This window comes from Lagenorhynchus albirostris, chromosome 15, assembly GCF_949774975.1.
Source record: "Lagenorhynchus albirostris chromosome 15, mLagAlb1.1, whole genome shotgun sequence".
Lineage (NCBI taxonomy): Eukaryota > Metazoa > Chordata > Mammalia > Artiodactyla > Delphinidae > Lagenorhynchus > Lagenorhynchus albirostris.
In genome coordinates this window covers 45774879-45792154 of record NC_083109.1, presented here as the reverse complement: position 1 = coordinate 45792154, position 17276 = coordinate 45774879, and the positions used below count along the sequence as shown (strand labels likewise).

General features: G+C 40.5%; 1 protein-coding gene across 2 annotated transcripts in view; it reads left to right on the top strand.

The window, feature by feature from the left end:
• The window catches only part of XRN2 (5'-3' exoribonuclease 2), an 80070-nt gene that overhangs the window by 26175 nt on the left and 36619 nt on the right, over nucleotides 1-17276 (top strand). For both annotated transcript variants that reach the window (XM_060125274.1, XM_060125273.1), the window contains 6 exons: nucleotides 3899-3943; nucleotides 5624-5755; nucleotides 11287-11405; nucleotides 14552-14687; nucleotides 15939-16046; nucleotides 16145-16234. In XM_060125274.1, the coding sequence (XP_059981257.1) occupies nucleotides 3899-3943; nucleotides 5624-5755; nucleotides 11287-11405; nucleotides 14552-14687; nucleotides 15939-16046; nucleotides 16145-16234 (630 nt within the window). The remainder of the gene's footprint in view (nucleotides 1-3898; nucleotides 3944-5623; nucleotides 5756-11286; nucleotides 11406-14551; nucleotides 14688-15938; nucleotides 16047-16144; nucleotides 16235-17276) is intronic.

Here is a 17276-nt window from a genome sequence, read left to right as displayed (position 1 = left end):
CTCTGTACTCTGGTGGCAGAGTATAGGGGGTCTGGGTGGGATTACATCAGTCAAGGCAGGTGGTTTCAGCTCTGTGTAAGAAATGTAGACATAAAAAAAGGAAATAAAGTCACAAAGCACCTGGGAATTAGTTACCTGTGATAGGGTGAGTGCTTAGGTGAGAAGTCCAGGTTTCTGGCTGGGGTAGTTGGGAGTTTGCTGGTGCCATTCACCAAGGTAGCAAGCCCCAGGGGTAGAGCAGGATGGGGTGGGGATAAGGTAGAAGTGAGTTTCGTTTTGGAGGTACTGAGTTTGAGGGGCCACAGGACACCTGAGAGGAGAAAAGTCCATGAACCAATTAGATGGATATATGTAGAGCGCAGGTCATAAGTCTTTTGAAAGATTTGAGAACCATTGGCATGTGGGAGATGCCTCCCGTCATGAGTGTGAACTTGATGTCCCTGGAAGCTCACACAGCGTGAAAGTGCCTCTGTGAGGAGCCTTGAGGAGTGTGGACGTTTAAGGAGAAGGCGGAGCCGGGGGAGGACGTCCCTAGAGAGAGGAGAAGCCTTCCGTGCTGCCTGAGGTGTCAGAGCGGGACGGACAGGCCCCTAGTCTTCAGCCAGGGCTCGAGATGCCCTCGGGAGCTGAGGGCTGGAGGGGCAGCAGCCTGGAGGCAGAGTGGGCTGGAGGATGACCGTGGGGAGTCGCCAGGGAGACCAGCAGTGGGTAAAATGAGCAGAGAGCAAGTGGAGGAGAGCGCTTAGAAACTGATTTTCTACAAGTCACATGGCTCTTGTGAGCAAATAGCAACATAATATCACTACCTTGCGTCACGATTTCCTAACAGATTAAAACATGTCATTGTCTCTGACAAGATTTTATGTTCTCTTCAGTTTTGTGTACTGTAGTTAGGGGCCTCTTCTTGAGAACTTTGGGTACCATTTTGTGTAACAGTGAGTGGACTGTAGGCATTCTTTCAAAGCCTTTGGTATTTGATAATCTTCACATGTAAAATTCAAATAACTAACTTTGGGATATCAAATGTCTACCAGAACAGCCGCTTTTAACTAAGTCTTCAACAATTACAGTGGCTCCACTCGAACTGCTGCCATTTTGCTTAAGGAATAAACTATATATACTGTGTACTACTTGGTGTAAAAATCTCATGTTAGACAAGTCCTTTGAGGTGGCTTTAGCAGATTCTGTACTATTAAATATTGATGGTATTTGGCATTAGAATTGGATGTATAGGATTTGATAGACTCCAAAGTGCTTCAGATTTAAGTATGTCATGTGGTTTCCAGCTGGCCTGGCAGAGAGGGCGTTTTACAGCTTTGGATCTTTTTTGGTGTCCTTGACATCATATGATGTCTGTTAGCATGGTTGGGCATTGGGGAAATTAATGAACCCTCAGAAATTCAATATAAAAGTATCTGGCTCACTTGGTGGGGAAGTGTCTGGGGAATTCAATATAAAAGTATCTAGGGAAGTGTGTCCACGGCTTTTGACAGATTTCGAGAGGAATTCATAGCACACAAAAAGATTAAAGATCAGTAAGGTCCGTCCAGGTGGACTTGTTCTGCTTACGCAGCCACCTCCCTTAAAAATAGCAAAGTAGATAGTAGAATAGGAATACATCAATATTTGTTATTAAAATTGAACAGTTAGGTCAGAAATGTATTTTATTAGTTTTTATTTAATGAGTTTTGATGTTTGCCTTTCATCTTGCAAATGTTCATTTACTCAGCAAATATTTCTTGTTTACCGTGTGTCAGGTAGTATTCTGAGCGTTACTGATACAACAAAAAATGAAGCAAAAAAGCAGACGAAATTTCTGACCTCATGGAGCTAACATTCTTCCGGGGGAAATGGACAATCAACACAAAAACGAAGTGTAGTGTGCAGGGTGTTAGAGAGTGCTGAGTGCCATGAAGGAAACTAAAGCAGGGCAGGAAGTGTCTGGGGAGGTTGCAACCCTAGAAAAGGTGGCTGGAGAAGGCCTCACTGATGGATGGCTTTGAGGAAAGACCTGAAGGATGTGAGGGAGTGAGCCAGGCAGATGTGTGCGGAAAGAGCATTTCAGACAGGAAACAGTCCGTGCAAAGGCTCTAGGGCAGGAGCATACGCAGGATGTTTAGAACAGCGAGGAGCCGGGAGCCACTGTGGTGGGAGCAGAGGAGGCAAAGGGAAGCGAGTAGGAGAAGAGGTCAGAAAGACGATGGATCTGGTAGAGCCCTCTAGGTCACTGACAGGACTTCAGCTTTCAGTCTGCATCATTGAAGCATAAAAGTGACAGATCTGACACGCACTGTAAAGCCATCACTGTGGCTGCTGTATGGAGGTAAAGGCAGAGGCAGTGAGCCCAGTTAAGAGGCTCCTTTGCAATAATCCAGGGGAGCCAGCACGGTGGCAGTGAAGGTGAGAATAGGTGGCTGGATTCTGAACGTATGTTGAAGCAGGAACCAATGGGGGATGAAATCCTAGGTGTGAGAGAAGGAAAGGTGTCAAGAATGACTCTAAGGCATTTTTTCTGAGCAGATGAAAGACGATCTGGTCTGAGCAGCTGTGATGAGAAGACTGGGAGGTGCAGGGCTGGGGGTGGGGTTCTGTTTTGGACACGTCAAGCTTGAGACGTGAGGGTGGGGGTGTTGAGTTGGGAGAGGCTCTGGCTGGAGAGTCATGAGACGGAGAGGATTCCTTCTGTGAGCGCAGGGAAGTGGGGAGGTCCAAGTATCGGGCCCGGAGGGGCGCCAGCGTTAAAGGGACAGCATGGGGGCTGGGAGGCTGTTGAGTGAAGGCAGCAGCAGGAGTGAAAGAACCAGGTGAGTGTGGTGTCCTGGCAGCCCAGTGCAGAGGGCACCATTCCAGAAGGAGTCGTCGTGGTCAGATAAGAGACGTTTCCTTAACAACAGGGGCAAAGCTTCATCAGAGAAGTGGGTGGTGTTCACGTCTTAGGAGGTTTTCAGGAGTAGGTCCCCATGTATCCAGCATTCAGCCCCTCCTGCAGAAAGCACAAAGCTCACATCTCGTTAGGTGTCCTGTTGTGGGTGGAAGTGCTGCGAGTAGGGTGACAGTCAGTATAGTACCTGCCGTGGTCACCTTAGCTGTCGTTTCAGTGTCTGGACACTCAGCAGAAATGCAGGCGTGGGAGGAGTGCTTTCTGGGGAAAGGGGGCCTTTGAGTGGCTCACCTGGGGGAGAGCAAGGTCAACCCTAAATCCTGTCTAGTTGAAACTATGGCTACATTTTGAAAATGAGTGGAGGGAAGAATCAAGGCAGACTGGACGCTTTCCTGTGAATTTAACTGGCCCAGAATAAACAGTATAGACCTCTGAATTTTCTTCCTTCTTTCATTAGGTTGACTTGTTGCAATCTTGGTGGGTAGTGTTTGCATAGAGCCCCACTGCTCTCTTTACCCACTTGTGCCACACATGTGACAGCGCTAGAAACTGTCCAGCCCTTTTTAGGTAATAGAGGCCCATTATTAAATTGTCGTGTTGATTTTTAAAAATTGTCATCTTCATTATTAACTATCTTCAGCTACAACTTAAAGAATTGTTTTCTTACTTATGTGTATCTTCTCCATTATTGGCAGCCTGTTCACTCCAGGGAAAAACCAAGGGTCCTTGTCATGACTCTTGCATTCTTTCCTGAAATGATGTTAAAAACTACCTGAAAAAAAATTTGAGGAACATTTTAAATTGTATCTAAACTCAATTTAGAATGCTCTCTATCCATCTGCAGTTCTGATAAGCAGCACTTTGAACATACAGTCCATTGCCTGGTTTAATTATGTACCTAGGTTTCTGGGGTCTTCCTTTAAAACTTTAATTGTCTCCCGAATCATTCCTGGTAATGTTTAACTCTTACATTTTTGTGTAATTATTTGACAGAATATGTGGATTTTATACTTTTAGGACAGTTTTAGAAGACGACAGAAAGAAAAAAGAAAGAGAATGAAGGTGAGTTTTAGCTAATATCATAAGACTGGCAGTGGTATCAGTTTACGATTTGGGAGGAAGATGTTCATTACAATAGCTCTTTATTCCTTACGGGCTGGGAGTTGGTTAGGAACGTGGCGCCCACCCAGCTGCCTTCCTGCCTGGTATTGATTTTAAAGAAGTCCTTTCTAAGCTCTCTGGAGTCTGAAGGGAAACACTTGATGGGCAGAAGGGGGCAGGTTGCATTTAGCTGTTGAAGAGGTTTTTTTTACAATAATCAGATACTATTTTTGTAATAAAAGCAGTCAACCCTTTGTTTCCCCTTACAAGTCACTATACTCTGTCTATATCTTTGTCAGGTTAATCTTCCTAGAACAAGATACCCATAGCTTTGTTGTTTCTCTGCTCGGAAATCAACAGTGACTCCTTAGTCCCCTCAGAATCCAGTTCTCTCTCAGTCTGCCTTGCAGAGTGCACCGTGGCCTGGTTGAATTCTGGCCTCCAGCCCTTCCCCTGCTGTCCTCTAAATACACCATGTTGCTCCTGACCTAGAGCCTTGCCCCCCTTTGGCTGCTCCAGAAGATTCCTACTCCAAGCCCCGCACACTTTGTCTTCTCCACGGCCTCCCTTGCTGCCTCTGCTTGTGGTCCAGGTTGAGCAGTCCTTTCCTTTATCTCTGGTGAATGTTGTCTTCCTTCCTGGATTTTAAATTCATGGAGTTGAGGGACTGCCTCTTATTATCATATTTTATTGGATTTGAGCAATTTCAGGAACCTAGAAGGGAGAAGAGTAATTTATTGTTGCAGGTAGTTGCAAACCACTTAGATTGGGAGGAGCATATTTGGTTTCTACTTTATTTTTTTTCCTTTTTTTAATTAATTTTAAAAAATTGAGGTATATTTGATGTATAATATTATATAATCAGGTGCTTAGAGTATATTATGTACAGTATAGTATATATAATAGTGATTCACACTTTTTAAAGGTTATATTCTATTTACAGTTATTATAAAATATTGGCCATATTCCCTGTGTTGTACATTATATCCTTGTAGCTTATTTATTTTATATATAATAGTTTGTACCATATATTATTATTTCCTTTCAGTCAATGTCTGTTTTTAAAACATCTGTTTATCAGTCAGCCACAACCGTCACCTAGTATAGCTATAGCTATAGTATAGCTGTAATTAATTGGCAATAAAGAGTTAAATTCTAGCAAGGTGAAGGGTAAATAAAAGCTGTATTTCCTGAGTAGAAGTTAAACTCTTGACTTATTTTTTTTTTACCATTAAGGTAAATGTTATAGTTATTTATTATTTGTTATTTTTATTTGCCTAAAATTATGTCTTGAATGTGTTCAGAAATTGTAAGTAAATGTAGTAGAACAGCCTAATGAGACTTGAACAGTTCCACAGGGTGGAACTGCAAGTGACGGGCATTCTCAAACTCCACGTGTATATACCAGAACAGTGAATTATATGTACTTTTAGAGCAGAGTTACTATTACAAACGGTTGTTTACAGGGTAAGTTACCATTATATCAAAGTGTAGACAACCCTGTCATGTTAACAGAAATCCATTTCGTCTTTTAAGTGCTTACAGTGGGGACTCTTTCTATTGCCCTCTTTTCTTCCTGTCATCTAACTGTGTTGTGATTTAATTTTAATTTCTACATTCATTTATTTCCATGTATGTTAGAGAGATCAACCATCTTTCTCTCCTGGTGGAATATTAACCCCTCATGCCCTTGGTTCAAGAAACTCACCAGGATCTCAAGTAGCCCATAATCCGAGACAAGCAGCCTATGAAATGAGGATGCAGAATAACTCTGTAAGTGACTCACTTTTATGTAGCTTTGAAGGGTGGTGACTTATCAGATGCCCCTGTAGTTGTGTGTGAATTTGATCATTTAGCCTGGGGTTGTTTTGTTTTATAGTTTTTCTCAATTTCTTTTGCCTTGAGAGATATTTTTAATTCTATTAAATTCTTTATCAATATGAAAATATCTAAATGATGTGAAAAGAAAGAAAATGCATGTAAATACAGTTGGCTAAGTGGCTGCAGTGTCTCTGTAATGCACATGGGCCACAGTGCTTCCCTCTTCCCCCAAAGGTATAGTGGTGATGGTGCTAGAAGCATGAGGGGACATCCAAATGTCTCACGTCTCTGGCGTGAGAGACAAGGGAGGGTTTTGCTGCCTAATTTCCCCTTTCCTTCCAGGGATCAGTAATGGGCATTTTGCAGAATGGTATTCCTCAGTCTGTTAAATACAGGTACTCCTTACTGCCTAAGCTTCCCTCTCCAACTCAGTCATAGAATAGATCCGAGCATGTGTTTTAAGGTAGTTCTCAATACCGAACTTAGAATGGATTTGCCTCATGGTATCCCTCCTTATTTGAACTTTGTAATCCAAGCTGCGTGAGCAGATCATTTCAGCCAGCAAGGCTTTACTCTGTCCATTAGCTTCCTGTTGTATTGACAGAAGACCAAGAGCTCAGAGCACATGGCAAGACAGCAAGCAGGGGTGAGGGAATAGACCATGAACTAACACACACATACAGCAGATAAAGCTATTGCTTATTTCAGGCTAGTAGGCATGAGAGAGAGAGAGTTTTGTAAAGGGAGAAAAGATACTATGTAAACTTTTACTATGATAGATGCAAGGAAATTGCATAAGTTTGGATATTTAAGTTTTATTTTTCTATTAGTTATCCTATTGATGATAAAATCCCTTTTTATAGGGCAATCCTGTATGTGGAATTTTTGCCATATCAAGAGACTGATTGAATTTATATTCCTATAAATTCACAATTAGAAGTTTTAGGACCTTAGATTTGGAATTTGAGAAATGAGGTTTTGCATCTCCCAAGAGAAGAAGCCTGCCTTTTTGTTGTGTTTTTTTGGTTCTGTTTGAGTTTTGTTTTCTTTTTTTAATTTTTATTTTATACTGGAGTATAGTTGATTAACAGTGTTCTGGGACTTCCCTGGTGGCGCAGTGGTTAAGAATCCACCTACCAATGCAGGGGACACGGGTTCGAGCCCTGGTCCGGGAAGATCCCATATGCCGCGGAGCAACTAAGCCAGTGCGCCACAATGGCTGAGCCTGTGCTCTAGAGCCCCTGAGCCACAACTATGGAGCCCATGTGCTGCAACTACTGAAGCCCATGTACCTAGAGCCCGTGCTCCACAACAAGAGAAGCCACCGCAATGAGAAGCCCGCTCACTGCAACAAAGAGTGGCCCCTGCTCGACGCAACCAGAGAAAACCCGCATGCAGCAATGAATACCCAATGCAGCCAAAATAAATTAGTTAAAAAACAAAACAAAACAAAAAAAACAATGTTCTGTTAGTTTCAGGTGTACAGCAAAATGATTCACTTATATATAGTTGGCCAAAAAGTTCCTTTGGTTTTTAAGTAAAAATAAAAGCACATTTTTAATTTCCACCAAGAACTTTATTGAGCAATGTATTCACCGTTTTGTTCCACTACCTTCTGCCATTTTTCAGGCAACTTTATAATTCCATCTTCCCAAAACTTTTTATCTTTTTGAGCAAAGAACTGTTCCAGGTGCCTTTTACAGCCTTCCAGGGAATTGAAATTTTTTCCATTAAGAGAATTTTGTAAAGACCAAAATAAATGGAAATCCACAGGTGCAATGTCTGAAGAGAGCAGATGACTCAGAACTTCCCAGCCAAGTTGTAATAGTTTTTGCCTGGTCATCAAAGAAACATGCGGTCTTGCGTTATCCTGATGGAAGATTATGCGTTTTCTGTCTTTTCCGGATGCTTTTCGTCGAGTGCTGCTTTCATTTGATCTAATTGGGAGCAGTATATGTTGGAATTAATCGTTTGATTTTCCGGAAGGAGCTCATAATAGAGGACTCCCTTCCAATCCCACCACATACACAACATCACCTTCTTTGGAGGAAGACTGGCCTTTGGTGTGGTTGGTGGTGGTTCATTTCACTCGCGCCACAATCTCTTCCGTTCCACATTATTGTACAGTGTCCACTTTTCATCACCCATCACGATTTGTTTTAAAAACGGAACGTTTTCCTCACGTTTCAGTAGAGAATCACATGTGGAAATACAGTCAAGAAGGTTTTTTTCACTTAATTTATGTGGAACCCAAACATCAAAGCGATTCACATAACCAAGCTGGTGCAAATGATTTTCAACACTTGATTTGGATATTTTGAGTATGTCAGCTATCTCCCGTGTGGTATAACATTGACTGTTCTCAGTTAATGTCTCGATTTGATCTCTGTCAACTTCAACTGGTCTACCCGACTGTGGAGCATCGTCCAGCGAGAAATCTCCAGCATGAAACTTCGCAAACCACTTTTGACACATTCGATCAGTCACGGCACGGTGCACAAATCTTTTTTTGCGTTTCAGTTGTGTTTTTACCTTTCTTGAAATAATAAAGCATAATATGCCAAAAATGTTGCTTTTTTCTTCCATCTTCAATATTAAAATGGCTACACAAAAATTCACCAATCTTGATGTTTTTTTTAAAATGCACACTGATGTGACAGCTGTCACAATACAATCTAAGAAAATTGTTTCGGACTTCCCTGGTGGTCCAGTGGTTAAGAATCTGCTTGCCAGTGCAGGGGACACGGGTTCGATCCCTGGTCCAGGAAGATCCCACATGCTGCGGGGCAGCTAAGCCTGTGCGCCACAACTACTGATCCCATGCTCTAGAGCCCACAAGGTGCAACTACTGAGCTCATGTGCCACAACCGTTGAAGACCACACGCTCTGGGGCCCGCGTGCTGCAACTACTGAAGCCCGCGCGCCTGGAGCCTGTGCTCCGCAACAAGAGAAGCCACTGCAATGAGAAGCCCACGCACCGCAAAGAAGAGTAGCCCACCCCCCCACCCCCCCCACCCCCCGCTCACCTCAACTAGAGAAAGCTGCGTGCAGCAACAAAGACCCAACGTAGCCATAAAAAAGAAAAGAAAATTGTTTCAAATGAAGTTAAAGACAACTGAGCGCTACTAGAGCCATCTTAATGGAAAAAGACTAACAAACGTTTTGGCCAGACGTATACATGTACATGTATCTATTTTTGATTTTTTTTTCTTATACAGAGTGAGATGTGGAAGGTCAGTGAAAGGGATTGCAGTGAGACACTTGAGTAGAACAGAAAAAGCTGATGTCCATCATTTAAGATCATAGTGACTACAGTCCCCACAGAGTGGAACTGAAAGTGACTGGCATTCTCAAACACCATATTGATGATATGATAGAATGCTTTTTTCTTAATGTCAGGGAGGCAGTAGGTTTAAACTTTGTCTCCTGTGATTGCCCTGAGAAGGATTGCAGTATTACAGTCCGGCTCCACAGAACCAGATCCACTGTTGATTAGTAACGTCTCCCAGGGGAGTGAGAGTGGGGAGGTTGGTGTTTACCTTGCTTATTTGATCCTGTATTAATTCCTCTTGACAGTGTATTTCTTTTGGAGTCTTTGCAAAGAGGGATTTTCATCTAGAATGTTCTGAATTTAAAGTAATCATGAAGGCATATTACCAGTTCAGTTAAAGAGGGCCTTTAAAGTTATGGAGTTTTGCTCTTTTGGTGTGTTTTTGTTTATTGATTTTTTTGAGCTGTTTGGTCGTGTTAGTCTGCAGTACTTGACCAATGTCTGCTGACGGTGAACATTGACAGTGTTTTATCAGATGGCTTCTGTTTCTTCATAAATATGTGTTTTTAATTTTTGCATTCTGAAGTATGGTTTCATTATATCTGCAGCCATTCTCAATTAACAGAATATGATTACAAAACAGCATTTTAAAAAAATTTTTATGACTTGTTATGAATCTGGTATGTTTAGGAAGGAATCCTTTTGTTGGTAGAGGGAGAGGAGAAAAGAGCAGTGGGGGGGGTTAGCATTAAAGAACAGACACCCGCCTTTCGTGTTTTCCTTGAAGGTATATTATTTTTGTTATCTAAAGATGGAATTTATATTTTGTCAATTTGGGAAAGTTTGCTTTTTACCCAACTTCCCTTCATAATTTAATCCAAATGGATCAGTGTGGGGTTTAAAAATAAAAGTGATGACTTAGTGAGTCAGGTGTGCTATTGATCTTCCACATGTGGTGTTTCGTTTAATCCCTGCAGTAATCTGTGAAGATAGAGAACAGTAGCATCTCCATTTCAAGTTGAGGCTGACAGGTTAAATAAATTGCCCAAGGCCATACACGGAGAAAGGCTGGTTTGGTATTTCAAACCCAGGTCTGTCTGACTGAAAATACCCATCTCATTTTCCCAGTGCAACAGTGCCTTCCTGGATTTATTTTTTTACTGGGTTTTGTGAGGGGTTTTGGACAGTATTGGCCATACGATATCATGAGTAAAATTGATACTATACGTTTTTAAAAGGAAAGTGTTATAAGCTCTATGTGAAATATAATTTTGCTTTGTTGTAACAAACTTTCTTAGCCTGTGGTATGAACTGCCTTTATGCTAATTATAGTATCAACAAAATAGCCTCCTGAGCTCTCAATTTAAAAAAATTCAATTTACTCAAAATATCTAATATATTGTGAATAATAGAACAAAACCTTTACTATGAAAACCTTTTTTGCCACTTGTGTTTTTGGTCATTTAACATAAAACTAAAGTTGCAGAAGACTTTAATTTTTTAGTTAAAATTAAAATACTGTAGGGTGTGCCTATCTTTGTTAAGTACAAAGGGAAGAGATAATACTGAATTTAAAGTGGTATCCAAGTCTTTGAAATACTAATAAGATGTGCATTTTTCTAAGATGACCAATAGATTTTTATTTGTACATTGAATTTTAAAATAGTGTATGTAAAATAATTTAACAGTTATCTGGCAGAGCCTTATTACTAAACTGTTGCTTTCCAGAGTGGTTATACTAGGTTGAACACATACCATTTAACTTTATTTTCACCCGCTTGACTATTTTATGTATTACTAATTTATTTATTTATCTTTTTCCCCCTTTACCGTTTTGCTGTTTCATTGGTGGAAAGTGATCGTGAATTCATAAGATCAGCAAATCACCAAAGAAAATAAATATTTAAGTATTAATTTTCTAAATTTATAAAATTAAATTTTTCTTTTTTCTTCTGAAGCAGTTTTTACCCTAAGAATGTTCAGATTCTTTTGAATTTAAGCATAGGAAGCTTGGTACCATATTACTCTTTTTTGGGGAAGTGCAATAGGCCAAGATCAGTCTTTGTGCTTTCTAAATACGTTTACTAATATCTATTTAACAGCCTTAAAAAATGTATTACCGTGAAGCATGGTGGTAGTAGCAGTTGGATGTAACTTCTTATGTGAAATGAATAATTAAGTCCTTCCTCTCTAATGTCATAATTGCCTGCAGAGTCCTTCAGTGTCTCCTAATGCGAGTTTCACTTCTGATGGCTCCCCATCTCCGAGAGGAGGAATTAAGCGAAAAGTGGAAGACAGTGACAGTGAACCTGAGCCAGAGGATAACGTCAGGTGAAGCCATTTTTTGGTAGCACTTTGTTAGCAAATTGCTGAAATAGAGGCGGTCTAATTAATGCTATTAGCTCAGAGCAGCAGTGCCTTCGGATGCTTGCCTGTGATCTTTTTATCCACAAGTAATTAATGTGGAGGGTTAGAATAGTCAGTAAATTCCAGTGAGATGTGTAAGCTATAGCTGTTAAACCTAAGTATCTAGATTAGTATGCAGGTTTTCGTCCTCCAAGCCACTTTTCCCTCTGAGAGCGGGCGCTAGATGGGCTGGGCATGAGGTGTTTAGCTCTGACTGTGTGATCTGAAGGTCACTGCGTGGAGATTACATTTTCAAGCTGCTTAACCCAGAAAGTTCAGTTACACTTGGATACTTGATATGGTTTGCTTTAATCTTCTTAGTTGAAAAGTTTCTTCCTCAAGATGAAATATGTAGAACTTATTTGGTTAAGAAATAAATATGTATATTTTTTAAAAAACACAGACTTGTATATGCATAGTTATATTTCATGACAGAGAAGCTTCCCTGTAGCTGTATACTTAACATTTATTTTATTTTTAAAAAAATTTATTTATTTATTTATTTTTGGCTGCGTTGGGTCTTCGTTGCTGCACGTGGGCTTTCTCTAGTTGTGGTGAGTGGGGGCTACTCTTCGTTGCGGTGTGCAGGCTTCTCACTGAGGTGGCTTCTCTTTGTTGCAGAGCACGGGCTCTAGGCCCACGGGCTTCAGTAGTTGTGGCACACAGGCTTCAGTAGTTGTGGCTCGTGGGCTCTAGAGCTCAGGCTCAGCAGTTGGGGCACATGGGCTTAGTTGCTCCATGGCATGTGGGATCTTCCCGGACCAGGGCTCGAACCCGAGTCCCCTGCATTGGCAGGCGGATTCTTAACCACTGTGCCACCAGGGAAGTCCCATACTTAACATTTATAATGGGAAACTTTGATTCTTTAATTTGTCCAGAAGTTGGAGATCATCATATAATAAGATTAACAGCCTCTCCTGTAATTAAATCTAGGTTTGAATCCTGGGCTCCAAGTGCAAAGGCCAACAGTCTTAATAAATGTAACTCATTAAGAATTTAGCAAAAATGATATAGTTCAGAGTTAAGCAAACAATGGTGGTCCATATCTCGTGCTTCTTATATAGGATGTGGGTGGTGTGTTTATAATTAGAAATGTTCTTTGATGTTAGATTCTAATATCTGTGATGACTGGTCATCGAACATTTACCTGACCTGAGTTTTTATCCTCTGCTTCTATAACAGTGGATTTCCTCTTAGAGTATCTTTTGTTTTACTCTGAGGTCATCATGATCAATACTAGCTTAATAGTAAACTTGATTTATTTAGTACTTTATTATTTAATTCAGGTGCTGGGGATAATCAAGGTAGAAATGCTTCTCAAGAAATGCTTGGGATTCTTAGCATTTATTTTGTTCATATTTTCTGTAAAATGGTGATAATCCACATCATGGATAGAGGATAGTTCTCCTGATTGATGTTCTGTGAATCCTTTGTGTATGCGGGAAATTAAAATTGGTAATATGTGCGGGTTTACCCCAGTATCCGAAAGTGGATGGGGCCTATGAAATCTTTCAGAGCCGAAATGGCGTAAAGAAGGAGTTACCTTAGGTCACGTCTTGCTGCACAAAATAAATGGAGATAAAGCCCAGATGCTCACAGACACAGCTCACAGCTCTGGCGGCAGATGCTAAGACGCTGAGTGTGATTCCTGGGGAAGGGGCTGGCGGGGCCACTCCTTCTGGGGTGCACGCTGAAAACAAACGTGCTAAACGAGATTCCCATTTTCTGCCTTTTTTTTTTTTAAGCGAAATCTCTGCATTTCTTTCTATTAGAGAAAACAGGTATTAATGAGAGTCTTTTGTAAAAGCAAAGTGGTGTAAAGTGAACTTTTGAAAAGCAGGGCATACCTGTATTCTGAAACATGACTGCAGTTAATTTGTAGGCTCTGGCACATGGTAGAAAATGGCCTTACTGTAGAATCAGCTTGGTGTTCTTGATCTGTGCTAATTAAAAAAATTTTTTTTGGCTTCTTTCTGTTCCTTTAAGAAGATGTTTTCATCTCTTGGAGAATGAGAAATGAGTACTTTGTGGTTCTTCACATTGTATTTTCCAGTGATTAATGATAAATTAGTGAATTAATTGACCTGCTTCTAAGTTTTACCAGAATATACATACATACATACATACGTGCGTACATGTGCATGCGTGTCCTTCCCTTCAACTCTTAGCTCAGAGGCCCAAGTATAGGGAGAGTAGGTTAGTTATACATATAATTTCTGCCTGGTTTCTAGATTATTCTTTTATAAATCACTTTTTACCTTTAAAAGAATTACCCATGCAAGTCTTTTTTTTTTTGAGTAATTTAATTGACTTTCTCTGTATAGTTTAAATATATTTTAACAAACTGAGGAACTTGAACTATATAAAAATATCTTCAAATTTTAAAGTGTAGCTTTAGGGACTTCCCTGGTGGCGCAGTGGTTAAGAATCCGCCTGCCAGTGCAGGGGACATGGGTTCGATCCCTGGCTTGGGAAGATCCCATATGCCGCGGAGCAGCTAAGTCTGTGCACAACTACTGAGCCTGCGCTCTAGAGCCCAAGAGCCACAACAACTGAGCCCACATGCCGCAACTACTGAAGCCTGCGAGCTCTAGAGCCTGTGCTCCGCAACAAGAGAAGCCACCGCAATGAGAAGCTCACGCGTCGCAACTAGAGAAAGTTCGCGCGCAGCACCGAAGACCCAATGCAGCCAAAAAGTTAATTTAAAAAAAAAAAATGTAGTTTTAGAATTATTCCGCAATCAAAAAGCATGTGAAACAGTATGAAAATTCGGGCAAACAAGTGTTCTGTATCTACTTTAGCATAAGTGATTATTCTTTTTTTAAATGTACTTTTATAATGCTCTTACTGGAATCAGTGTTTGAGTTTTTGATGTTTAACTCTCTTTAAGTTGGTAATAAATCCTGTGAAAGCGGACTTTTTAGAAATAGTTAAATGAAACCGTGTTTGTTAGCATTACTGTTTAACTCATTTACATTTCACCTGGACATTAAATATAAATTGATTTGGTGATAAACAGGTAGACAGTTACCATATTAATTCAGCATACACTGGCTTTGCCTGGTTTGTAGGTTATGGGAAGCTGGTTGGAAACAGCGGTACTACAAAAACAAATTTGATGTTGATGCAGCTGATGAGAAATTCCGACGTAAAGTTGTGCAGTCCTACGTTGAAGGACTCTGCTGGGTTCTTCGATATTATTACCAGGTACAAAGAGAATATTTTCCTCTAAACCTCTAGTTAGTCATTTTAGGAACATAATTTCTATAATAATGTGTATTATTGAGCTGTATTCTGAGATTAAACCTAGACTTCTTTTTAAGCTTCCTATTTAGAAATTCATTACTTTGAATAATATTTGTTTCTAAAGCTCCTTAGGTGTTAATATATAAACAAAGCTATTTTTTTGCTGTGTCAAAAGATTTCAACACCAGGGAGTATGGTTGAGTATACTTTGTCTTTCAAATGACTAAAGTATAGTGTTTTTTTAATTGGAATAAAAAAATAAGTGAGGAGCTAATAGATAGTCACTAAATGACTGAACAAAGGACAAAGCCTGGAAAATACTATTAAGAATTAGAAAGGAATTTGAACGATACCATTTCCTCCGTATAAGGTAGTGATGTTACTTGAAGTGCTTTCTAATTGGAGTCATCTGTATCTGACTTAAAGCCTTTGATAATTGGGATGTCAGATTGATGAGAGGTTAGGTAGACATGGGGATTGTAACACAGATAGTTAATATCTGGTTTTGTGCTCGGAGGTGAAGCAAGTTCAGTTTGGTGTGATCTGAAATTAGTAAGTAGAAAGTAATTTAATGTGCTGAGTATCAACTATAAAATATTTTAATTTCATGTTTTACTCCTACCAGGATTTTAATTCACCAGGCACAGAGTGAAAACATATATCAGGGAGACTTCTTTTTTCTATGAGTATAACTTGTTTCCGTTTTGATGGGCTTACTCAAATATTTTTATAATGAAGATAAAGTTTTCCCTGAAAATATAGGGAATAGTAAGATGAAGCTTTTGCCTGTTTTACTCTCAATCACAGTGATGTCCCTTCCTCACCTGTAGGCTCAGTAAGTGTCAGCTGCAGCTGCTCTTCATTTTATTTGATGATGGCAGCTCTAGAGTTGAAAGAAATGCCACCAAACACATTATAAGGATAAAAATCTTCACCAAATTGTGTTTGTGAATATAAAGTTTGGTATTAACTACTGATTATTAAAGGTGTTTTGCAGTATTTTTTAAATCAAGGGACCATTGATACGAAGTAAAAAGTTCAGATTTAATCAAAATAACTTAGGACTCATGGAAAAACTTAATGCATGGAATATATACTAGAAGTCGTGCTTTATAAATAGAATATATAGGTTAACAGTCTAATTTTTATTTGTTTTTTTCTGTGTATATCATTAACATAGATTTTTGGGTTTGCTGTTTTTAATGATTGCAGGGTTGTGCGTCCTGGAAGTGGTATTATCCATTCCATTATGCACCATTCGCTTCAGACTTTGAAGGTATTGCAGATATGGCTTCTGATTTTGAGAAGGGTACCAAACCGGTAAGCTTAACTATTTAGAGCCATAAAATTTATAGAATTTTGGCTTAGATAAAAATTGTGTGTTGTATGCTAAAGTTTTTTTTTTTTCTTTTTTACAGTTTAAACCACTGGAACAACTTATGGGGGTTTTTCCAGCTGCAAGTGGTAACTTTCTACCTCCATCATGGCGGAAGCTCATGAGTGATCCCGTGAGTCTTTTAGTATTTTGAGTGTGTTGGTAACTGGATTTTTGTCGTACATTTTACCAACATTAGCCACAATTCGTCTTGCATCTCATAGTTAAGAGAGCGAAGTGCAGGAAAAAAAGTAATAGTATTTGAGTTCCGTATATTTTTCACCCCTTTATTCTTTTTCTGCTTTCCTTGGCCATCAGGACCCAACTTAGTAAAAAAAAAAATCATTCGTGTTTGGGAGAAATTCTTAGAACAGTTTTTTTATTCTCAGCCTACCTGTAAGCTATTATTTTTGGTTGTTCCAGCCTGTGTGGTGGCTGCTAGAGCTAAGGCTGGCCCGCTTGAAATCCCCTCCCAGCTGGTTTTGTGGGCGAGTAGTGAGACCCAGCTGGGAGGTGGGGTAAGTAAGCTCTTCACTCTACACTGGGTCCACAGCTGTCTGCTTTAAAATTCCTCTATAATTATGCCGTTTTTCCCCTCTTTTAAAATATAATTGTTGGGGCTTCCCTGCTGGCGCAGTGGTTAAGAATCTGCCTGCCAATGCAGGGTACATGGGTTCAAGCCCTGGTCCAGGAAGATCCCACATGCCATGGAGCAACAAAGCCCGTGTGCCACAACTACCGAGCCTGTGCTCTAGAGCCCGTGCTCCGCAACAAGAGGAGCCACCGCAGTGAGAAGCCCGTACACTGCAAAGAAGAGGAGCCTCTGCTCGCCGCAACTAGAGAAAGCCCGTGTGCAGCAACGAAGACCCAACACAGCCAAAAATAAATTTATTAGTTAATTCTGTTTCACTAGACCTGCAATTTAAAGAATACTTTTTTTTTTTTTTTTTTGTGGTACGCGGGCCTCTCACTGTTGTGGCCTCTCCCGTTGCGGAGCACAGGCTCCGGACGCGCAGGCTCAGCAGCCATGGCTCACGGGCCCAGCCGCTCCGCAGCATGTGGGATCTTCCCGGACCAGGGCACGAACCCGTGTCCCCTGCATCGGCAGGCGGACTCTCAACCACTGCGCCACCAGGAAAGCCCAAGGAATACCATTTTTAAAAGGAAAGGATGCT